At 37.1% G+C, this 25,920-nt stretch overlaps 2 protein-coding genes across 4 annotated transcripts in view; one reads left to right on the top strand and one right to left on the bottom strand.

The window, feature by feature from the left end:
* The window catches only part of agpat2 (1-acylglycerol-3-phosphate O-acyltransferase 2 (lysophosphatidic acid acyltransferase, beta)), a 23,259-nt gene extending 18,011 nt beyond the window's left edge, over positions 1-5,248 (top strand). Inside the window, exon 6 of the mRNA XM_006640637.3 lies at positions 712-5,248. Coding sequence (XP_006640700.2) covers positions 712-869 — 158 coding nt within the window. The 3' untranslated portion in view covers positions 870-5,248. The remainder of the gene's footprint in view (positions 1-711) is intronic.
* On the bottom strand, positions 4,198-25,920 carry egfl7 (EGF-like-domain, multiple 7). Of its 3 annotated transcripts, XM_015366744.2 has the most exons (10): positions 25,721-25,920; positions 25,202-25,329; positions 16,122-16,329; positions 14,748-14,876; positions 13,622-13,728; positions 11,959-12,054; positions 11,370-11,552; positions 7,356-7,432; positions 6,618-6,780; positions 4,198-4,739 (listed from the first exon to the last, which is right to left on the bottom strand). In XM_015366744.2, the coding sequence occupies exons 3-10, from the start codon at positions 16,199-16,201 to the stop codon at positions 4,717-4,719; spliced, it is 858 nt and encodes a 285-aa protein (XP_015222230.2). In that variant the 5' UTR covers positions 16,202-16,329; positions 25,202-25,329; positions 25,721-25,920; the 3' UTR covers positions 4,198-4,716. The 3 variants fall into 3 exon arrangements, with proteins under 3 accessions (XP_015222230.2, XP_006640699.2, XP_015222229.2); XM_006640636.3 differs by lacking the exon at positions 25,202-25,329; XM_015366743.2 differs by lacking the exons at positions 25,202-25,329; positions 25,721-25,920 and adding an exon at positions 23,558-23,779.

Raw genomic sequence — 25,920 nt, 5'->3', positions numbered from 1 at the left:
CAATATTTTATCTAAAAGGTAACTGGTTTAATTCCATAAACCATTTTGGTTTGTGTTTTTGGATTCAAAGTTACCAAAGAAGCATGCAGAGAAAATCTGAAGTTACTTCCCATGGGTGTGGATCTGTGGCATCGGAGACTTCTCAGTTGTTTCACATGGCAATGGGATAATTTTATTAACAGTTTGGGATTTCCCATAGTTTTTTTTTTCAGTTCAAGAAACTTTGCCCTGTAATGCAATCTGTGGTTATCATGGCTTACTCAGGTCTTATACCAAGTGTTTTTATTGGCAGCTGATGAGACTGCCAACAGAACATCCGGCTCCACAGTTTTGCCTCTTCTTTCCTGTTCTGCGTTTGGCATTGGCATCAAATTGTATTAACTCGGTTACTTGACTGGTGCTTTTATTCAAAGCATATTGCCTTTTTTCTTTTTGTATTTATTTATACAAATGGGCTTGCTGCAAAAATTTGGATAGAGGATCTTAATCAAGGGTCCAGCAATAGTAATCCACCCAGGATTTTAGCACTGTCTCCAGATGGGGGTCCAGATCCCTAGCCTTTGCTCCAAACTACAGTCTTATTGGATTTGTATACTTGGCTCCATTCTTCCTGAGATCTTAAGCTTGTGAATGTGTGAACACCAGTAAGGAGTCTGTAAGATTGACCGTGGGGGATATTCAATGCGGGGTGTTTGCTTCTGTTTCTCCTAGGGACGATCACCCTCAAAATCCTCCCGAAAATTGAAACAAAGGGTATGACGACAGACGACGTGTCGGCTCTGTCGAACAAATGCTACGAGATCATGCGTTCCGCTTTCATGGAGATATCGGGACAAGACCGCCAAGCCAATGGGCCATCGGGTCACTGAACATTTCCCCCAGCATACATTTGACGCTTCCTGGGCACAGAGCCATGCAGTGGGACCTCTGCTGATAAAAACAAATAACTACACTTGCTCATGTTTCACCTGTTGTGGCATGCTAGCGATACAAGCATGTTATGGGTTCTTTCATTGGCGTTAAAAGAAAAGGGAAGTAGGGGGGAGGGGGTTGAAAAGGTTAGGGGTTGACTGTAGGAGTTTGAAGTATTGTTCAAATTCCTCTCGAGCCACTGACTTGCTCTGTAAGCCTATCGACTATCGGAAGCACCCATCCATGCTTCCGTCTGCCACATCCAAAACCCCAGAGGGATTTGATACCGATCAGGGTAACATGGACTGTAATCTGGCTGATCAGACTGTACCACGTGCAGTCATGCATGCAAGCAGTGGGTCACTCGATCTAAGTTATTGTTTTCTCTTTATTAATCAGTCTGCTTTCCCCCCCAGTTTCATGTCCTAGCCAATTCTGATCCACGTCATTTCCAAATGGAATATGGTATATCAGTGGATTATTTCTTGCTTTCACCCTCCTGTTCCAGTCCTCCCTTTGTCCCCATCCACTTCTGAAATACATTCCAGTTCTTATTCCTGTGCAGGAGGAGAGGAAGATTAAAATTTAACCTGCACATATCCCTGTGATGTGTTCTCAAGCTTTTGTCCAACAACAAATTCCAACAAGAAAAAAATGACAGATTTAGTAAGACACTGTGCAAAGCACGTGTTACATGCTACTGATATTTCAAAAGCCTAATAAGATACTACATGTAACCAAAACAAGTGTTCCAAGTTGAATACTTCCAGATTTATTTTTATGTATTTTTTTCTCTCCCTTTGAAGAACCTTCTCAGTCAAGCTGTATAAAAGTGTCAAAAGGTCAATCCAAACAGTGAAATGTCCAAATGTTACTTATCCAAAATGCAGTTTTCATTTTGTGCCACATGAAATCTCTAGATGTAGAAGTGTCAGGTGATTTGAAAAGGACTACTGGAATTACCTCGTGGTACTTAGTTTTGAACTGGTTTGAAAGGTTGAAAAAAATGCATGTTAGGTTAAGATGCAACAACAAAAATATCTTGCTCAGTTGAAATCCCAGTTTGGGGCATGTCAGCAGTGTTGGTGGGACTAATTTAACTATTTTATTAGTTCGTTATTGAAACGTTTATTGGATGACTCTGGACGTCATTCAGTTTTTTTTTTAATTTCCAGGATTTGAGTGGATTGGCAGAAGTTTCAGAATGTGTCATGTGCCATTTCCACTCCCCCCTGGTTGCTGCAAATAAATTGGAGTTGTAGTTGATTAGTTGATTATTGATGAGGAATGGGCAACCAAAGAAACAACATGATGCTACATCCTGTCCAAGTGCATAAAACCCTGTAAGATCTCCCTGAAAAGGAGTGATGCATAGGATGCAACTAAATTATCAGGCCTTTGTTCCAGATAGCTAATATGACAATTAGTTAACTCACTTTCTTTGTATTTCAAAGTACATATACTGTAGTGAATATCATAACACCTAACATTACAAGGAAGAGTTCTCTCTCTTAACAACACTAAAGTTATTTTTTGAGAGAATACAGTAGAGCTATTGAAGCTGCTTTGTGCTATCAAGGCCAGATGGGAGAGGGACAGACTACAGTGTGGAGAATGATACTTTTTATTCTAATACCGATGCTGTTAAAAAAAGAAAATTAATTGTTACAGCAGTTCACATATTAAGATTTTTATTTATATCAAAAGGTTAAAAAAAATCAAAAGAGGAAAACTATTCGAAAGGGAAAAACAAACCTGTCACTTGAAAACATCTCCATGTTAGCTTTTCTATAGAATGATCTAATTCTGTAAGTGTCCTTCCACAAAAAAGAATAAATCACCCTGTACTACACACATTGGTAGTTACTGTGGAGAATATTCTAACAATTATGTTGATTCAGCTGTGCTTTGCAGTTATGTATCAAAATTCTTTGTGCTGGATGGAAATGTTTGGTATGGAAAAGTTTCAAATAAACTGGTGTTTTTGGTGAACATAGTAAAACATTTGAATTGATGGGATCTGTATCTGGGATAGTGATCTCGATGAACTGCTTGTACTTTAATTTGCAGAATTGAATGATGTCTTGGGAGGCTGATTATTTCAAGTAAAATACATGGCAGGGTTTTCTTTATTGAAGAAAAAACATTTCAAGTTAATGCAAGTTAACTTTTTAGTATTCGTTTTATTTATAGAGCTTTGCAGTAACCCTCCTGAAACATTTCTTCATGTACATTACTGCATTAACATATTTCAGTTAGATAATGTAGCTTAGACTGCACTTAAATGACAAATAATCCTCCACTGTGACAACTCATTTGGACATGGGGATCAGGGTTTTGGAAAAGATCAGTTCCAATGCCAATGATTTGTGAGATACAGTTTGAATTGGGAACTGTGCAATACTAAAGGCATAGTCTTTGTATTGCAATATAAGTTTTGGCACGTTAATTAGCATGAAGTACATTTTCAGTTTCGGAGCACAAAGCTAGAGGTGCTTGGAACTGACAGTACTGTATCAATAGTCCATGGTCCCTTGGACTTGTGAGGAAATCGAGCAAAGCTTTTGAAAGCAGTTTTTGCTCTTATGACGCCTGCTGGGAGCTTGCTAGTAATGCAGCCTCCCTCAGCACACCGATAAAAAAAAAAATGAGTTTTTTTCTGGCTGGTGACTGCTTTTGTTGTCCATTTTCAACAAAACGGTTTTTGTTTGCAGAATATGTTAAAGGAGGCACTTATTCTAGTATTTGACTATGTTTGGTAAAGAGAAAAAGAATGTTATTTTGAAAATATGTTGTTTGCAAAGTATCCTACAAGTTCACCAAAGCTATTTAAAATGTAGGCTTTGTGGTAGCTTTAGAAAATGCTGAGAGTATCTGTATTGAAAATACAGTGGAATATGTGCTTGTGTGTACGTGTATATATAGATCTGTGTATATACATACACGTGTATATGTTTATACATACACATGCATAAACTCTTGTTGTAATATCTCATTATGTTCAACATAATGGTGTTGTTTTCACAGAATCTGGCTAAACCTGTTTAAAAATGCCTTGAAAAATAAATTTCATTTTTCCTATGGGAAGTCCTCTTTCTGTAGTATTTTTTTTTCAGTTTTCTAATGTCTTGTCTTAATTACTAAGTGTTAAATTAATGTCAAAAGTGAACCAGTTTTGATAAAGTACCAATACCAACACAGTGATTGGAGAAAAAATAAAAAGCAAATTTTCAATACTAATGCAGTGAAAAAAAAATTTTTTTTTAGGGAACAAGGGACGGTGGCTTCTTCCTGTAAACATATTTTATTATAAAAAAGACAGTAGCAATACATGTATCTCATATCTACACAAGCACATGAAATTATAACTTAAAAACATAAATACAAAACTTCCAAGTGAGAGCTGTAGCCAGTGCTTAGGATAGACAGTGGAGGACCTTGAAGCAACAGATCAGTAAAGTGAATCTGAAATAGCAGAAAATGAAATTAAACTCAGATTTATGTTGAAATTAAATTGAATAAGAAATGTATTGTGCCACTGGAGGATTATTTAAAGATTTGTTTTAATATCATGTCTTAAAAGGATGGAAGCATTCTCCTTAGACACACCTAGTGCTTTTTTCACTTTTAAATATGAACATAATTAGTTATTTGAATCTTCCCTCGGAGTGAATCAGGAAAGATCAAACAAGTGAGAAATATGTTCTTTGATCTGAAAGCCTATTGATATTCTCTTCTGCAGTCAAACATAATCCAAAAGAGGAAATTGCATGTTTGGTTTTTGAGCCTTTTGCATTTTCCCCATTATCTGTTGTCCCTGCAGGAACCTAAAATCAAAAAGAAAAGAATAGCTATTAATAAATCAGATCTTTGAGAATTGTTTAAATGTCATTTATAATTAAGATGCACTTTGTACATCATATTACATCGGGTTCTGGGCCTTTGCTTTGTTTTTTTACCACCATTTTCACTTTCAAGTTTTTTTTATTCCAGGTATAAAATCCGCCTACAGTAAAAAATAAGAGGAAAGCTCTATATCGCATTTGTACTTGTCCACAATCCATGTATTTTGTATAAATGTAATCCATATATGTTGTTGTATCCTTGCTGCTAGCAAACCTTTAATCCTGGCTAGTCCATAATATCATCTCAAATACTGTAACACAGACCATACAAAAGATATTGTTTTGTATTTGCACATTTGTCCAGAATTAGGGCTGTTTTTTTTTTATATGTCATTTTCAGTGTTTCTTAAAACTATCCATCCTAAGACTATAATTTGTGGTGTACTGAGATGATTAAGAATCTTGTTTAATAAAAGCCTGTTTCTGAGTTATGCAACTGTTTTAACCTTTGCTGTTCACATTCAAAGGATAGTATATCCTTTGGTGTGGATGCCAATATGCTTCTCTTGCCACAGGCCATTGATCATAGTTTTGAAGGCTAATACACACAGAAGACAAGATGGTTAAAGATAACCTTTTCTATGTCGAATGTGGATGATTCTAAAACACACTTTCCCTATCTTACATTTTTCTTTACCTCCTGGCTTGAAGGCTGAAAAAGGATTCAGTCTTATATTAAACTATTATACTGCAGCCAGCTTAATACAGACCAAAGGAAATTGTAAGATGCAATATACATCACCCTTACATTGTTAAAGGTGACACTGAGGTTAGGAAGAACTATAAATTAACTTTTATTGGGTTCAAACTGGCAAGCATGTGGAACAACAGACATTATACAGTATAATCCCAAAGTTCTTCCATCATTTGTGGTGTCACCCTCTCTATCCATTGTGTCTGCTGCTGCACCAGCTGCCTCCAGATCCCATGGCCTTTTCTTCCCAGCCGTGTTAATTCACCTTTTTAATGGGACAGGTCTATTTCACATCCCCTCCTCCTTTCACACTCACACACACACACGTTATTTGCTCGTTTTCCCCAACCACCAGACTGATGACCCTTCAAGGATGTGAAGGATGCGAGAGCGGAGGGCTCCATATTACGAGAAGAAATTAATCTTTTTTCTTCTTTATAAACAAGCTAAGAGGAAACTTGAGCAAGATTGCCATACAGGTAAAATGGAGAAGGTGCCACCTGTCGCCTTTTTCATGACTTTTTACTGCTGCTTTGGCAAACAGTGACTTCATAAATTACACTACAGTTGAAAATGTATTTCCTGAATCAAAGCCTTCTAGTGTTGGTTCATATTCAACACATTATTTTTTTTATTTCATGGCTGTTGCCTCTCAATGGAAATTTTAATGGGTAAACTATATTTAATAGTGAAACAATTACTGTAGGTCAAATGAGCTTGGGATGAAAAAGAAATACCACAACAATTGCTAACTTGGTCCAAAATGCTGCTAAGAATGGCATAATTTTTTTTAGAAAACAAACATGCTGTGGTGTCAGTTAAAAAGGCAGCCAGTGTAATCATTGTGCATTATACAATAAATGGCTTAGCTGTTTATTATCTTAGTCTGTTTTTTAAATGAGGAGTCCTAATGTCAACTATAAAATAACTGAAGATAATTTTTTCATTGTGACAAAATGCTGCAATACATAAACCTCATCCACAAAGCTATGGGAAGTGCCATTTTCCCAGCCAAAGCCTGTCTGCAAGTTAATTTCCTCTAAAGCCACAGGGACGAGCCACAGCGGATCGCGACGGGCTGCACTGCCACCACACCGGTTACTCACAGGTCTCCAGCCTCTCCTCCAGGAAGCCGATCTGCTCGCTGAGGGAGTCGATTCGGTCCAGCTGCTGAAACGAGTGAGACAGGAAGCTGGCCCTCTCAGCCACCCCGTCCTCTGGCATGAGGGAGAACAGGCTGTTGAAGGGGGCGAGAGCCAGCTGCAGTTTCTGCCATTGCCCACCAAAACAAGACGAGAGAGGTACAAACTCAGTGAAACATTTCTCACTCCTAGATCCACAATCCAAAATGAGAAGCTAGAACACTTCCACTGTGCAATCAGTCCCTGGGTCATATCTCAGGAGCAGTGAATAAGAAGCACAGCTTGGTGGCCGTTCTTCATGTACTGTGTCTGGACACAAATCAGTTTACACAACTAAATCCTGTGATGCAACACATTAACTTCAATATTTTTTTTGTGTAAGATGTGGACATGCATGTTATGCATGCTTTAGGTTATCAGCTAATAAATATACCTGCACATGCACCCTGCAAACAACTTTTCTTCTCATTAATGATTAAAAATGTTATTGACAAGGCTAATCAATTATCAATTATTTGTCTGCAGGGTGTTTTATTCTATATGTTTGGCACGACTGGCATATTTTAATAAGCTTAGCAAAGAGGAATCCCCACTGACTGAACAATTACAATGTTCAGTCAGTAAGGAACATAGATGCAAAACCTTAATTTCTGATGGTGCCAATGATATGTGTGACAAATGCTGTTTGCAGGAAAATCCTACCTGTTCCAACATTTCAACCCTTGTCCTCAAATTCTGTACCTCTTCAGTCATTTTATTTGAATGTCCAGCTTCTTCATCTGAAAAACAGTGCAGTACATCAGTCACAATGTTAAGACAGAAATTTCTTCTTCATGCTGTATTTCTGGTCTGAAAACTTTACTGTACAAAGCCTGATTATCTTTTTCCATTTGCTCACAGTATGTGAAGCACAGAATTCAAAACGTGGATGTTGAAGAAATGACAAAAGGAGCTGGGGAATTTAGGAATTTGCTAAGGGTCACACTGGAAGTTCTGTCTGTTGATGGCCAAGATGTATAGAAAACACTACCAAAATAAAACCAGTTCTAAAATGTCTACAAGACTATTTTTTAAAAACTGCATGCGACATACACAAACCCATTGTAACATATGGTTCCTGGCTTTTCCACAAATGCCACCAGGCATTATTCTGAGCATTTCATTTTTAGAGCAATTATTGGTCACATTAAACATTCTTAAACCAGTCACATAAATCTGGCTGCCTCCAATGGACCGATGTCTACCAGATGTTTGCTGTTAGTGAGATTTTGGAGAAGGGTGGGTGACCTCAAGCAAATGGGGTCATTAGAAGTGCATAGCTGGCATGTGAACATCAGCTCTGTGCCAAGTTAAAACCTTGAGCTCAAGAGAGGTATAGTATAAGTGCTTTTTCTTTTTCATTTGTGGCTCTACACATTAAATGTATGCACATCATCAGGTCTATAATCCAAGCTTTTAAACTCCTGACAGGAACAGACCGCTCTTGTCTTGGCTTGTGGAGTGATGCATCTCTTTTTTTTTGTCTTTAACAAAAATGTGCATTAGTCATCTGAAGTATCTATGCAGTATAGTTGTCCATTGATGTCGAACCCCAGTGGCACTAAGACTAGGGAGCAAGTGAATATACTTAAATGGCTAATCAGCAGTTACAGTACTTGTGCCATCAATGTGCATTGCTGTAACTGTTTAAATATGAACACTGATATAGCCTTTCATAGCCTGCTTTTAGAATTGTGTCTATAAGTTGCTCTAGCAGTCTTTAGTAATTACACCATATATTAAAAGCAGAAAAGGAGAAGAATAAAAAATAACTTATCTAATTATTCAAAGTACTCAAAGCACTAAATCTGGAAGCAGTAAATTAAAGCATTGCACTGATGAATTGGAATGTACAGTTACTTCATTAATGTGCTAGAGTAAAGAAAAAAGGTCTTCAGCTGGAGATTTTTAAAGCTTTTTGCTGCCCTCATTAACAACTGACATTTTATATCAGATCTGCACATTTGACACATGGCAGACTCTTTGGTCCTAATCAAGACTGATAATTGGGTAGGGCTGATATGTAGCAGACCACTGAATCAAAGTGATGGTCACTGAGTGTCAAGGATACATACTTGAAGAATACTGCTGAAATTGGAAATGGAAAACCCAGTCCTATAAATGTGTTATTAGTAAAACCACAGTATCTACATTTTTTGGCAAATTGTGCCAAGACAGTTCTCCAGTCTCAATCACAGAGCCTTTTCCTTTTTTAACAAAAAAGCTTCTACCCCAAATTGCCAAAATTCCTCTATATTACTTTTTCCCATGTGGTATAAATACTAGCCCTTACCGTCACCACTAAAGGTGCAGAAGTGAGACATTCATATATGCTCCAAATACGAGTGTCTCATTTCTGGTCCTTCAGTGCATTGCATTTTGACATAATTGCCTCACCTTTCTATCATCACTGCCTTATTAATGCGTCAGAACACTTGAGCTTTGTTTAACCTATACTCGCTCTCTGGGATTTGCAACAATAATTCAAATAAATTCTTGAAGGGTTTTGACAAGATTCGCTATAAACTGAAATTGTTTACCAGCATGTTATGTTGAATGAAACATGCAATTAGACAGTTTCAATTAATTATTATTCAAGCTTTACTAACATGAAGAGGTTACAGTTGTGCAGCTGGAAGAAAGGCCTACTTTCGCACCCGAAGTACATAGCCAAGAGCTACGTTTATATTGTGGATTTTAAGGCACAATGGTTTATTCATTTTAGTGCATATTTAGTTCAGTGACATGAAGATCAACAATTTACCACAGACATACGAATACAATACTCCAATTGTGTTAATAACTTTTATCGTTTTTATAATGATAATATCAAAGTACTTTTTACTGGAAGGTGCTGTATATAATACCATGTAATCAATCACAGTAGAATTTTTAAAACAGATCATGCTTTAGTCGTTCTTCCTTAGTGCAGCTCACACATCAACAACCACTGACCATATGTTTTACTTGAAAAAAGATCAATAACCCAGGACCAGGACAATCCATTCAAGTAGGAAACATATGCCCAGACTGCAATAGACTGTCTATTCCTCATTGGTTAATCACTGGAGCTACCAATTAGGTGATCATGGAAGATAATCCCTCTCACCTGTGGAGGATACCAGAGAGGGAAACCACAGCCCAGGGTGAGCATGCACACTGGACAGAGGTGATTTGTTCAAAAGGGGAACATAATTTCTGAGTTTGACCATCTAAATGCATGTCTCAGAAACAGATCTGACTTTACCCAGAATTCTGCATCAGAATGTGAAAGTTTTCTGTTCACATGTTTTTTTTTCATTACGAACCTTTGAGAAATGTGCTGCTGTTTTCAATAGTTACTAGGATACACAACACAGTGCTGTATTCCCAGGATTCCCAGTCACAGCATGGCCCATTCCTGCCTCTCCATAGCACACATGCTTTGAGTGGTGGGAACTCCACACAGAATGTCGCTGTGTCTCATGGTCTCCCTCGCAGGCTTTGCTGGCCACAGTGCATTATTACTCACGGTACGAGTTTGAGAGTGGCATAGCGCGTACCAAAAGTAATAATGGACTGTGCAACCAGCACTGCTCATGTCTTCGCCTTTTGAGCTGCAGTGCAAAACAGGAAAGGCACACGCACAGCATCTGGCTTCACAAGCTTTGATACAAATGGGACCCAACATCCAGAGAAAACCAGAAGAGATGGAAAGCAGGAAAAAAGTCTGATACTTGCTGATTACCTTGAAGACAAACTTCAAGGTGATTTTGGCATGCTATTGGTGGTTTCAAAGAGTTTGATTAAATCTGATCTGGAACTTCTAATGTTAAAACTGAAAAGCATGTTCATATCTGGTGCTAACAGGTGGTGTCCCTTACCAGCAGAAAAAAAGAATTGAGCCTGAAGGTTACAAGAGCATCTTCATGAATACATCTGAAGTCTAGACAGATGCATGTGGTTTCAAATTTATTTTTAGTGCAGCACATTGGTACTTTTGCCATGTGTCCTCCTGGAATACAGTACGAAGGTTGATTTGTAGCTATCCTGTGTGGTGGCTTAAGATAGGTCACCACCCTACCCTTTACAGGTCATCCACACAGCTGTCAGGGCATCAGGCACCGTTTTGATTTCATTTCTAATGTGACAACCCAATTGATTTTGTAATCAAGATACTGGTGCAGATATAATTCTCGCATTCTGTTCAATGTTACATTTGTAGTAAAGTGGGTCAAAAGAGTCAAGGTCACTTTCTCAGACACCAATAGTAATGAAACCCAAAAAATGCAAGATAAAATTACTGAGAAATCTACTAATATGAATATTATTTAGGACCTTTTTCTTATGTGCATTGCCAAAGATCCTTTAAAGGATCAGATTTTAAAAAATCTGTAGAAAAAATCCACCAATCGTACATGTATTTATTGGTACTAAACTATATAAATGTATTCTAGTACATGTAGTATGTAGTGCAAACAAAAGATTATTTGGCTCTCAACTTTTGAAGGAAAGTGTTTTAGCACACAAAGAGATATCAAGTTTTTCTACAACTATAGCATTGATGATGCAAATCATAAAATCTGCTTTTAATTATTGCATCAAGGTGGATACAGTACCGTTTCTTAAAAGATCTAATCTGTTATCACTGATCTCACAAATCATTATTATAAACTGCAGTAAAAATGAGTAGCCTACCTGCGGTAGTTGAGGAAAGTTTTGGAATATTGTTGACTTTGTTAGGACTAGACAACTCCAGAGCCTCACAGGAATGCCCATCTCTGTCCAACTGGTATCCCTCCTGACATCCACACTGGTAACTGCCCACAATGTTGATACATTGCTGGGCGCAAGAATGTGACCCATTACACTCATCAATGTCTGAAGAATAAACATGGAAAAAAGACCATAAGAACCTCCAGGACTATAATTGCAAATGTCTCACAGGATTTCTTAAAAATGTTTGAACAATCTTCAAGACTAGGCCTGGATTTTCTTCTACCACCAAAGGACATCTTTCTGCCTGTGGAGGAAATGTATGTGAATTTTAAATCCTGAAAGCAGGCTGCAGAAAACCTACAGAATCTAGTCAAAGCAAGTGTTTTACTGGAAAAGACAAATATTTTTGTTACAGACCATCTTTTCTTCAGAATGTAAACTGCTTAGGTCTATAAATGCAATTTAATGATAATAACAGAGTTAAAGAGGGGAATATCAACACACTGGTGCTGAAAGTATATGGAGAAAATGACTGCACAGAAGCAATTTCCATCAAAGGAACATTTACCTGTCTGGCAGTATCTTCCAGTCCACCCTGCGGCGCAGGCACACTGGTTAGGCCTCACACACGTTCCTCCATTCATGCATGGCTTCATGCAAACAGCTGTTGAGACAGAATACATGCCGGTCCGTTTCAATCTCAGACCACAACTGTGAGGTCTGGTGCTTATTCCCCCAAAATATTCAGGCAGTCAGTTTGCAAAGGTCATTCTAACCTCTAGTAGAAGGTGTAGTTTATCCAGATTTCTATGGATGTGTGTGGGAGTGTAATTTTAAAATTGTGAGTTTTACTCTTTAATTTTTAATTGTCAATTATTAAACAAATTCAACTCATCACTGTAACCCTCAAACTCTAATGAGAGAATGAGATGTGGATAAGACATACAGTATGCATATTCAGTGTACACTGGCTGAGGCAATGTGCTTTGTTTCACACTACGAGTCCCATAGTGCCATTGGCTGAGCTAAGGGAAGATAGAAATAACTATCACTTCTAACACTGCACTCCTTGTGCCTGGCCAACTACAAGAGGTCTCTATTGCATTGTGGACTAATGATACAGTGGTTCACAATTGCTAGTGCTCAGCCACTTAGAAAGCAGCAGTTTGAGAAAAGAACCAATTTAAGAGAAAATGAGATGTGAACATACTTGCTTAACAGAGCTGACAGCTTAGCAGAGCTATTCGGCACACAGAAGATCCACAGACTGATCTTCTAATCAGTTAACAGACTAGAAGAGAGGAACATCCCTCTCTGACATCACTACTAACCTGCCGATGCACAGCAAGTTAGGGGACCTGCAGTTTTGCCAGGAAGTTAAAATTGACTAGTCTCATTGTATATTACTCTGGTGGATCTCTGCCATTTGTATGTTGCTGCTTGGGAAATCCCAGTCAAAATGGAATAGTGACATGGCCCGGGCTCAAACTAGCAATGTATTAAATACAGAGTTCAACCTGCACTTCAGTGTTGTTACTGTTCGCACCACTCTGCAGAGCCCCCGAGTTACTTTTTCATAGGTGGGATTAACAGCTATCTAATCAAGAAGAAATGAGGTGGTTCAAATACAGCAAAGTAACTGAGTGTTAGGAATACAGTATATGCATTAGCCTTTCTCTTCCCTCCTGCCATTGCACAATTGAGCTTCTCTTTTGAAATCCATAGTCATGTGGTTATTCAATTGCGAGAATAGGTGTGTACAGCTTGCTGTGCATGTATCTTTATAAAAATTCTTGCCTAGTTTTCACTTTGGACTCATTTGTCTTGCTCAAAAGATATTATGTCACAAGCACTGAATATCTCTTGTTTAGTGTCATTGTGTTGTTTAAAAAAGATGGGGTTTATTCACCCTGGCAGTTAATGGTACGGGTATGTGTAAAAATGCTTGAGATCCCATATCCAAGTCCAATAAGTTGAACTTATATTTAAACAAATACCTGCTCTATAAAGTATTGCAAGTGTTTTTCACTAGGAAAAAAAAAACATTATAATCTCAGCTTTTTGGAAGTGTCTTTGGATAGAAATGACTTGTAGAAAATAATGGTCGTATATGTACCTAAATTGCGTGTTTGTCCTCTCCTATTTTCTGTGTTTCCAAGTTAAACACTGACTGACTGACTGAAAGTCTGAGGCATCTGTCTGTGGAAAGAGGATGATGTAAGCAGTGTTACCTTGGTTACAGTTGTGTGAATGGACTCTCCGCCACCCAGGACAGCACTCAGAATAGGAAGGAGGCTCAGGTGAGGTGACCTGACGGTATGAGACTCTGTACACAGTTCTATAAGGAACCAGCAAAGAGAAACATGTTGTAATGTTTTTTTTTCATGCTAGACAGATTTATTAAAACAAGGATTGGGAAAAGATCAACATTTTTGAAAGGAACAGAAACTCGTTTTACTTTGCTAATGAGGCACCATCTCTAATGAGAGAGTTTTTTTCTGGCAAAGCCTTTAAAAGGCATCAAAATTGCCAGAGAGAAACTTCACAAAACTGCATAATTTGGTAATAATGTGTAGCTGATGAAAATATTGATAAAAAAATGAGATTACTATGCAGCAGGATAAAAAATTGTGAAAGGTACAGAAAAAAATAACAGGCCCAAGTTGCCAGAATAAACAGATGCTTGATCTCTGTGGGAAACCCTACATTTCCCATAGTTAAACTTTTTCCAATATTTATATTCCACCCAAATCTCCATCATTATAATTTAATTCTGTGTGAGAGTCGTATCCCAAAAGGGACTGTCTCGCTGTGTCCCATTTCTATGCTCTGACAACCTTATAGATTAAATAGTTAATACAGGTTTTCACAAGCAGTTGTTCCCTATCCACCGGGTACCATGGTAGACTTATGAGTCAAACATGTTTCATTATTGTGCCCCTGTCTAGATGTCAGGGTCAGGTTGGTCCATCCTGTCTTTTTTATTATACTCTTGTTGTTATTGCAACTAAAAATAAATACTTAGAACAGAAGAAAAATGATCAATGAGACATTGCCATTACTAATGGAAAGTTTAAATGATGGGCAGGTTTCTTACCTGTGCTCTAATGCTCACAAAACATCTTTGCTGTCTTTTAAAATGCCACACTACACACAGACAGTACTGGTCAATATCAAACACAAAATGACTGAACTTTAGACTGTGTACAATTAATACTTCAGGTGTGTAGTGGAGAAACCTAATTCATATTTTAATTAGTTATTTTTAGTGATTTGGGTACAGAGCGAAACTTAGAAAGCATTAATAAAGAAATGTTTTTGGGGTGTGTCTCACAGTGTAGTTTGTATTGGCCTTACTTGTAGGTACTGCAGAGCCTTTTCCCATCACAGAGAGTCATGTAGGGCTTATGCACAGCTTGCACGAAGGATTCTGTGTGAGAAACTGGAGTGAGCTGCTGACGTACATCTCTGCTACACACTCTGCGCCTGAGAAAAAAACATGCAGAACGACAGCACGTTAAATGACTGTGGTATGCTATTTTGTATTAGACCATACTGCTGCAAATTCTACTATACTGTATATACACAGTGAATTCTAATGGGTTTCCACAGACATGTTGCTATAGTGGGCAGATTGTAACTCTCTTTGATGTAGAAATCTGTACTGTATTTATAGTGCAATTTGTTGGTGCAATCCCACGACAGTCAGTACAGCCCTGAGCTCATACTGTAGTACTGTGGACAGAAGCATAAACACGAGCTTGGTGTTTCTCTGGAATCCATTCAATTAAGTATAGAATTTTAGAGCTACTATCCCATTAGTATCCCATTGGACTACTTTTATAGTTAAAGCTATGTATAGTATGTAAAACATTAAAAATGAATAACAGGAAACCTGTTAAATGGGATGGACCTATTATGGAGTGTTAAAAGTTAAACTTACAATAAACTTTATGGAGAAATTATAGTAATTTATCCCTATTACATTTCAAGTATGTTGCTTTGGCTTTCAGAACTGTTGTAACTATTTAAACCATATTGACCATCAAAGCCAACTATGTGGTCTTAAAACAGAAAGTAAGAAGGCCTTGCAAATAAGTACCAGATGAGGACCTTGGACTCTTAACATGTCCAATAATTGTCACTCTGTGGCGGATCCTTTTGGGATGTGTCTGCATCAGAACAGACCTATTCGTGAACTCATTCAATAACCTTCCAATTCTGGAGGTAATGTTCAAACTGTGAGCATCTCGGAATAAACTTTGTTTAAAAAAAGTTCCTTAAAATTGTGAGTAAGTCTGCCAGGCATTTTAATTCTTGGCCAGAATTTGTTCTTGAATAACCCAGGATCCTTTATAAGTTGTAAAGGACATGTGTGTAATAGTCTTGAGAAAAATATGAAATGCAGAAAACTCTGCTGATTTTCAAGGTAACTCCTCATCAGTTTAATTGTAGTCAATTCATTTCCATACTCAAAACTAGAGCTTTACTATAGGATACCTTAAATGTGATGATTTTTGTATTCTATACTACGGATAAGAATAATCTGATGCTAGTATTATAAGACTAAATAGTCTTACTTCAACCATAAGACATAAAATAATATGTAGCTTTAAACTAGTCCCATATTATTAATTACAATTAATTATTAATTATTATTCTTAAATAAGAACTAGATAAAATGGCAAAAAAGACTTGACAAATGAAATCTGACTTGAAGCACAGTCTTACCCTGGCTGAATGAAGTGATAGGTACAGGACACTGGGAGAATGAGCAGAGTAAAGGTAAGGAGTAGGACCACTGGGTGCATGTCTGCCTGCCACTCTCCGTGTGTCTCTCTCTCTCAGCTGCGTGTCCAGACAGTCCAAAAGTGCAGAAGTATTTGCTCTTGTACCTTTCCCCGTCTCTTCTGGATGCAGAGCAGGAAACCCTAAATGCCTAAAAAAGATACACAGATAGCCCATGGGTTAATACTGGCCTTTCACTGGCTTAAGTACCACTTCTTCTATGCAAGATGCTTGTTTGCTATTGGTTTCTTTGCAATGAATAAGGAACAACAGCCAGTTCAAATACTAAAGTATGTTATGGACTGATCCATATTTAGAATAATCTTATAGAATTTTCACCAGGTGGTGATGTGGTGTGTGATAATGTTTGTGTAAATCACCATTAACGAAGCAGTAGGATATGCTGTACTCGGTTACCAGCTTCACTTTGCTGCTTTCAACGACCTCCAGCTACAACCAGGCAGAACAAAGCAACAATAGTGTAACACCTCAGATTAGGTATTAGTAAATATATATACACTGCATTGGTTAGTTTTTGATGGATTTAACTGCTGTGCTGTTTGAATTTGTTTATAAATGGTAACTCCTGACTCACTCTTCTGACTCGGTCCTTGTGCATGTTTAAAGATCCTGACATCCATAACCACAGAACAACATGTTTCGAACCCATGGCTCAATCATACTGGAGTTTTCCCAGCCACTCTATTTGTGCTACCCAAAAAGACCATTAGTTGATCATTTTGTGGGAGGTAGAATATGTCTGAAACAGAATCCTAACTCTGACATTAGCCAGAACCAATACACATTGCACTTGGTTAAATATGTCACTTAGATAATGACATACTCTGTTATTATAAGGATAATTGTGATGCTGGTAATAATTATGTTAACTGACAGTATTGACTGTGCAATTGCCATTCCCTATTGCAGTTTTGTGCCCCCTTATATTTAACAAGCTGAACAAACTTATACTGTTTTAAAGTTCCTCAGCGTAGAAATTCTCAGTGCTTTTGCAGCTTCACATTAGGACATGGTATTTTTGTAGTTTTACCATTCATTTACTTTTCTTTGCTGTGCATTCCCACATTTTGAATAATGTTTTACCACATATTCTTGTTTTTACCATGAGTTTACTTTACTAAACATTTCTGTGCCATTACAATGATACACAACAGTAGACATTGGTTTTCAAGCAGCGATTACTCAAAGCTGAACAGCAGGTTTATTTTCTATTAATCTAAAAGATCTGATCATCAGATATTAACTTACACATTCTATACAGGTATATTGTACTTCTTTTCTCCTATATATAATAGGAAACATTAAAAGTAAAATTGTGTTGTCAAAAGTGAAAATCTGAGCTCTTCTATTAGAAGGTTAATCCTGGCAATTCATATACCAGCTCAGCTTTGAAGATGCTGTCAGTCTTTTGTATTTACTGTACACTGAGAAATGGGTCTGCAAAACTGAACATTGATATGGAAATCGCATATACCCACTGTCACAGTCTTAACAGGAGCAATGTCCACATACTTCCCTGTCAAAATGATTACCTTGGGGGATATGGTCTATAAAAGTTTTCCTGGGAAAGTCAATGGAAGTTTTGTGCATATAGCACACTTTAAATCATATCCAACTATGAACATCTTGTTGTGGATTAAAAAGAAAGTTCATTTATTACCAAAGTGACAGAATGGAAAGATGCCATCTCATCTGTCCTAAATATGAGGGAATAATGGTGAAATGTGGGAGCTTATAACAGTTTAATCTCACTAGCAAATATCCTAAATCTGGTACTCTTTTAAGTTATACAGTGCCTATGTTTATCTAAATTGTTTTATGCAAGTTTTGATATATTGTATGTGATTAAACTAATTCACTGCTGTCATTAACCCATCACATTAAAATATTCATTATAATCAATGAGTTTATTTATTTGTATTATTGTTCTAAATCCAGACTGTTGTTAAAACAATCAGTTTGATTACGTTTCATGTTGAGTAGAAATAAAAAAAATGAATAAACAAAAATTGCGCTTCTGTTTCTCAAATATACTATTCTTTCTGGGGGAAAAAAGCTTTTGGTTCTCCTAGATCGAAAATAAGCCAGCCTTCCACACTCTCTTATTAACACCCCGTGGAGATTGTGTTTTCTAAAGGACAATTACTGTACACTGGCATCACCTCACCGTAGCTATAAAGCCAGCTAGGGCAGCGCTAATGGTCTGGTACGAGGAAGTTGTTTATACTGTAACTATCAGCCAGTTCTGGGCAGAACAGTAGAGAGGAAGCGATTCCATCAAAAAGGTAATGAGCAGTTTATTTAAGGTTCAGAAAAAAGTCCCTAAAGCTTATTGGCAATAAGACCTGACCTCTGTCCTGTGGGTCTTTACAGGCAGCAATGATAAAATACTTACAAGGGCCTACAAGTCTTAATTTTCTCCTAATGTCTACCCTTTTTAAGGCTATTTTGCTATGCCACATGAGACAGGAGTATTTTTCAGTAGTCTGGTGTACACAGTGCTCTGATCATGTTTGTACTCTATTCCTGTGCTGAACTGGTGTTTTGTTAAACTAGCTTGAAATGCTTTTTTGAATTAAGCTCTATTTTTTATTTCTTTCAGGAAATCTGCCATGGAGTAGCTGGTGAACTAATCAAAGGAGCAAAGATAATTCATTGAGGTTAGTTCTCCGGCACTCGTACTCCTGTATGTCTTTGAGATAATGGCCATATGGTCTTTATCTGTTTCTATGTAGCATGACAAGACCTCTTGTAACACTAAATGTAGGAGATAGACTGTAGCCAGTCACAAGCAACAAATCACACAAATGGTCACTGGAAGAGTATGTGAATGTTCTACATCCCTATTAAAAAAAGATTAAATAGACCACATAAATTGGGACAACTTCGTGCTTTCTACAAATTTCTTTTGTATCAATCTGTACTGTACATCATTTGATAATAAACTATTTATAAATAAGAATCTTTTGACTGAACAGCAGTGCTAACACATTAATGCAGTGGACTGTAACGTCCAATGGAGAAATACTTCACAGAAGAGAATAAGTTTCCTTTTTTAACATCTCTGGTCTAAGACATTCTGTACAAAAATATATATAATTCTTTGTAAATGCTTGTTCTTCCCCCGTTTTTCATAAAATGACCTTTTTATAGATGAGCGGCAACATTCCAAAATAAAGTTATAGTTTGTGTCTATTAACTTAGTAATTATTATTGATTAACTTATTGAATACTGACTTAATTAATTATGGTTAGTTGTGGAGAGTGATAGTGAGATAGTGTGCCAGAACCAGTGAGCACAGTTTTCTGTTTTCTCAGAGAACAGAAGTACATGCTGAGGATGAGTCCTATTCTGGAATATCCCTTTGCTTCAGTCACATTTTTCTCACGCTTTTATTGGCTTCGTTTGAGATTTCTGGATTGCTGTGGTGACAGCCTTCAATAGAAAAGGGCCAGGTTCTCAGAGGCTTGGTGTCGGAACATTACGGTAGACCTGCTTCTGATAACGTAAAGGTGAAACTAAGTACTGGCCGACACACATGGATGTGCATGTGACTCACAACTGGCTTTCTGCCCAGAGCACACTAAAAACTTGGTCTGTGTTCATTCAGAAATCATCTCACATAGATTCTACGTCAATTCTGTGGTTTGGCTGGGGGTAAAGCCAGCATAGAATCAGCTTGAATATATCGTCTGGGAGTTTATTTTTAACCAAACACAGGCAAGATCTCAAAAAGAAATTGGATATTGACCAGACAGATCTCTTTCTTCCTCATAAAGCATCATGTCTCTTGCTGTCCTTCTTTAACATTTACTTAAAGCATGGGAAAATTACACATTGGTGCAGTTCACCTATTCATGAGATGGAAATTAACTATTGAGATTTTAAATAGAGATTTCTTCTTTAATGTTTTATGGAGGATGCAATACTTTTCAACACAGAACGAAAACAAGGACACCTGAAAATAGGCAATGTTTTTCTAAAAAAAAAAAACCCAATAACTTTCAGGTTAACAATTCCAAGTCAGCAAATTGTCATATTGTATCATGTAGAAAATTGATATGTGTATTTGTTCCGTAGCCCAGACAGTTGTGCTTACAGATAAGAAACCCTGATTTAAAAAAAAAAACAACTCAATCCAATTATTTGCTAAAATGTGTTCAACCCTCATAATCCACGTACAAACTGTAACAATATATACCATGTGAGTATGAAATGCCTCTTTTCTTGATGGGATTACTGTATAATTCTCCAGAACCCCAAACACCCACATTTAAGATGAATACAGGATTGTTTCTGACTTTTTGTTCCGATATGGATATAAATGACAGTCACTGCAGGTGGTCTTATTTTAAGATAGGTTGACTAATACTCAATACTCATAACTTTCACGGACAGCGGATTACAGGCATTGTATGTGTCTGTTTTGTTGGTCTCCCTTTCAGTCCAAGAACATTGTACGGGAAAAATAAAGTAAACACATAAAGGCTTTTCTGTGGAGACTGACAAAAGCCCGATTGCATTCTCCTCAAGAGTCTGCTTTTCCTGGCACAAGAGAGATATCCAGAACGACAACCAATCATAGGGAACAAAGTCTGTGAAAAGTTATATGGATGGTTTGCTTGAGTAAGCCTTGAATTGTGTGTCAGCTCTGTTACTAATCACAAGTGACACTCAATCAGGATCTATTATATTGGTTCGCACACTTGGGTGGACTTTTGGAGGTGAGTGCCTCTCCTTATGAAGGCTCTTGTTCCCTGACAGGGGGCGGACAAAAGTTGCTTCAGTTTTGACAAGTGGAGGCAAGTGGTTGTGTACTTCCCAGAGACTTAAAAAGGGAAGAAGACCAAGGAGAGTCTTTTATACAAGAACTAGACTTCCTGCAAAAAACATTGTTTACACACAATACTGGCCACTATTGACTAGGACAAAGGGAAAGAAGAAAATGCATTCTCCTGCACTCTCCTCTATTTCCCTCTATTTTGTGAAACCACGTTTTGAATAGGTGGCTGGAACAGAAAAACATAAATGTTAATTGGGACAGTCTACAATCGGGATGTATATCTAAAGTCACCAAAATTTTTTCCAGAGGAGAAAACCTGAACAGCGCTCAGGATCGCAATCCATAGTCGATAGCACATATGAGACATTTCCTTTCATGCACTAAAAGTACAGAAAAAAATGATTGATTTGATAAGACATCTGTATAGGAAAGAGATAGGCAACAATCCTGCAGCAATTTTCTTCTTTGAAAAGATATTTTGAAAATACACCTAACTGAGTTCTGTTGTCTTCTGCCTCCTTATTTGCCTGTGCTATATCCCAGGGCACAACCTAACACCATAAAACACCCAGCTCATATTTCAGAACTTTGCCTTTTTAATTCAAATTATGTATTGAAAAATCTCACTGATTTATTTTAGAATGTGAGAACCCACACTATTTAAGTGGCCCTCAAGTGCTAGAATTGTGTTATATTTGTTCCTATGTAAAAATGTAAGCTTCTAAATTTGTTTTTGTGTTTTTGAATTTATTCTTTTGTTTTGAAATGTGTTTTTCACTAGAGGGCCACTGTACTTTAAAGACGAACGGTCTAATTTCAGATATTTCAACAACAGTCTACAATGATGACTGCAGAGTGGATTTTCCCCTAGGAATGCAGTCACCTAGACAAATGACAGCTGTCTAGTTAAAATCTGCAACCAGAGAATTACTGTACGCTATCAAAATGAAAGTCGTTGTCATTCTTTTCCCTGCATACCGAAGAGAAGCAACAAGTATGAAAGTCTCTGAAGAATAAAATAGATTCTGAAAACAAAGCAAAATTCCAGTGTGTACTCTGTGTTCAGTTACTGCACAGTGGTATGAGATATATCCCTTATACAGTAGTTCCACAATGATATCATGTGACAAAGATATTTGATTTGAGCTTCTGTATTGTAAAACATAAAGCCTTTTAAAGAATTAATCAATCATCAATTTAGTTACATGTTCTTTGAATGATCCAATAGTTAGTCTGATTTGCAGATCACTCTTATTTGCCCAGTGCAGCAAGACTGTAAGGTACTGTATGCTAGTTATGCTACAGACAAGGCTCATTATTCTAGATAACCTTAGAAATATGAGCATTTATCATATTTCACCACTATTGCTTGTGCCCCATGTGACCTAAAAACCCCACAGGTTCTGTTTGACCCTGTGTGGCAGTCTGTTTATTTGAACATGTATATAAGAAATTGCTGCCTTTTTAAAGTTTCATGACATCTTCTTGAATGACAGTCTTTCATGTTTATGTCCCAACTGAGCCTCATCTCATTTATCACATCTTCAATCCTGTCTGCATTTCACTTGAGGTAAAAGACAAAAATAAATAGGTGATACCTCAGAGGGACAGAACGCAGACACTGCTTGTTTTGTGAGGCAAATCATCCTACATAATCCTTCTTGTTCCTTTATGGTTTTGGCTAAACATATTTTTATCTGCATTTAAATCCATTGATTCAGTTTCTATTTCTGACTGGTATGCCATAGCATCTTGTGTTCATATCAGGCAAAAAACAAATCATGGAAAGGGATAAACAAATTTACCTTTAACAAAGTTGTTTTTAATTACATTTTGTGTAAATGTCATTATATTGTGTGTTTGTAGATTTTTTATCAGTTACTCTGTGAATCCTCAAAGCTTGTTGAGGTCAGTGCTAAACATTGTAATCCCTGTTTTAAGACCTAGATTAAAATCCTTAGCACTGACTGAAACCAACTCAAGGTGACATTTACATTTTGTTTTTCTGGTGTAACTATCCAATGCCTCCCATTTTTTAGGAAACAAAGTATAACACTTTAAAGGTTTTAACACAAGGAAAGGCCAATTTCATGTAAAGTTATAGAATGTGACCCACGGTATTTTTTAAGCATTTGAACCCTTATTGACCAACAGAGGGCGCTCCTTTGCAAGAATCTCGTGGCTGGAAAGAAATTCTTTTCCCTAATCAAAACTGTATTTTTTTACATTTGCTGACCCTATCGGATAATTCCAATGAGGATAAACTGGACCGCAACCGTTCTTAAAAACGTTAAATGCTGCATTCATTATGCATCAAAGCGTTTATATAAATCAAATTTTATAAAATTTTATAAGATTAAAGATTAGGACATAGCAGCACTTCACGGGCATTTGTTCAATACAGTTAATTTACAGAGAATACAAAATTAAGTAACGCACCTGTGTATCACGTTATTAATCTTTTCAGTGATGCAACACAATTCAAGTGTGAAGTTTCAGGCAACAATGTGCATGTTAAATTATATGTTTTAATACGAAGAGCGCTCTCACTTGAAGCAAAGCAAATGTACTTACACTTTGTACGTTCCAGACACGGAGTCATCGTTTAAGAAGCGTATGTTAGACGTCTTCTAGCGAACATAAAAAGTAAATCTCGCAGAATAGTGCTATTGGTTACTAAATCCCGAGAGCAACTGCTGTTAGCATCCCCTCTGTCTTTCCAATGTCGTATTCCCGCTTTGGTGCAGTAGTTTGGAAGTTACCGGTTTGATCTCTCTCGTCTTTTGCAGAAACTGACAGAACTCTCAGGGGCACCCCGCTCCCGCCTCCCCGCGAGCCAGCTGGAACCCCCGTGACCACAGCAACAGGTCTGGGAAACACCCTCACATGACGTAATTAAAATGGGATTCCACATAGAGCGAAATCGCACCTGAACTGACCATTTGGAGCTACACGAAAGCCTTTCGAAAAAATCTGGTAATGTTTCTGCACCTAAAAAAATATTTTCTAATTTTATGCTACGATTTAGCAGTAAAATTCGATAGTCTTAATTTATCAGAAATCATTAAATATAAGTCGTTAGGTTTTTAGAGTGGACCCTATGAAATTAATTTTCCATTTGAATAATACTTTATAATCAATCTTTAAACACCAGTATATTATTGATATTAAGTTAATAATAACATTACACGAAATGTCATTATTGCATAAAATATTTAAATAATTTAATCTGATTAAATCTGGCAAGCAGTGTCCAGTTGTACCATATTACAGTATTTTATAGAAGAAGTTGTTCCCTGATCTGCATACTTACAAATTAAGTTAAATAAGATAATATTTCATGAAAAAACAATGATCGAGTACGTTTGTAAAGATCGTTACAAACACCGTCACGTCCACAAACTTTACAAGGGGAATGTTCAAACATTTGGATGGGGCGACTCTCCACTCCTTCGAGGAAATATTTAACCCTAGGGGGCGCCATTGCGATAAGGACATTCTTCTGAACCTCGGTTCTGAAGATCAGAACAGCCGTGCGCTTCCAAGATTTAAAACCATCTACTTTAGTGCAGCGTAACATATAAGTCCGCTAACAGAAGTATTGTTTAGCAGGACCACTATATTGTAACTACATCTTGAGTTTAAAACAATATAAACGGCACGAAAATATTGAAAAACGCTAATGTTTAGCACCTTTTTCAATATTCGTACCCATTGCCAGATACTGTAGGTTTTACTAACTGTATACTGGATATCATTACTTCTGTTGATCAGGAACTTTTTAAAGACTTTCTGCTGTGAAATTGCAGTATAATATATAAATCGGCTAACAGAAATATTTAGCAGGACCCCTATTTCTTAACTACACCTTGAGTTTAAAACTGTATAAAGGGTAAGAAAATATTAAAACATCCAAAAAGTTTAATGCCTTTTTCAATATTGGTACCCGTTTGCCTGGTAGATGCTATCAATTGTGTACTGGTTACCATTACTTCTGTGGAACGGCTGCCTTTTTCCGTCTTTCTGTTAAAACACACCGGAGTCCCCTAGAAGGCAAAGGGCGCGCGTGCTCCATAGTGCTTCTGCATATTTTGTTCTTATCACATTTGCAACGATGTTGACATAGCGTGAAGAAAAAACGAGATCTGTTGTGATGGGCATTTTGTTAAAACCGAACAAACGGGAAACTCCATTCCAAGCCCTGCACATAAATCTTACCAATTCCATCTCCTAGCGCTCCTGCTCTCCGTCTGCTAATTCGCTTTGTGCTCTGTGCCCTACAGCGTCACGCGCACTTGATCCACTTTCGGGCGCTCGTCTTATCACCTGCCTTTAATTTGTAATTTCTAATGTTAAAACGGAGCAGAAAAGGAAAACGATTGAATACAGACGATGAGAATGCTCCGTATTATTTCATTTTACCAAAGTGAAGCATATTTAGAAAAATAAATACTGTAAATTAAAATATCTCCTGCTTTATTTATGTTTTTAGACAGAAATATAAAACCCGTGTTTAGCCACATTAATCAAAATGACAGGTTATATCTAACTGATACACATTGAAATCTAATTTTTATCCATATTATGAATTTAGAATAAGTCATAAAATTGTGAATGCATATACCATGATTATAAAACATTTGAAAAACTCATGGAAGTATATATATATCACTATATATAATAAAACGATACATTATCTTATATAATACATTATATTAGTAAAATAGAATATAATACCTCGAACTTTGACAAATGCAGAAGATCCTGTTTTCCACGGTAGTCAGAGCTGCAGCCATAGACACCAACGCTGTCCCTTTGACAGACGCTATACCAAACTTTTCCATAGTTTCAATTTCTTTTAAACTCGTCCCAAAGTTTTTACAAGGATACAACCCACGGTTCATTTTCAGTGCTCCCTGAGACCTGACTGAAGCGAA

This window comes from Lepisosteus oculatus, chromosome 24, assembly GCF_040954835.1.
Source record: "Lepisosteus oculatus isolate fLepOcu1 chromosome 24, fLepOcu1.hap2, whole genome shotgun sequence".
Taxonomy (NCBI): Eukaryota; Metazoa; Chordata; class Actinopteri; order Semionotiformes; family Lepisosteidae; genus Lepisosteus; species Lepisosteus oculatus.
Note: the sequence above shows the minus strand (reverse complement) of the source record. Positions and strands in the feature narration are given on the sequence as shown.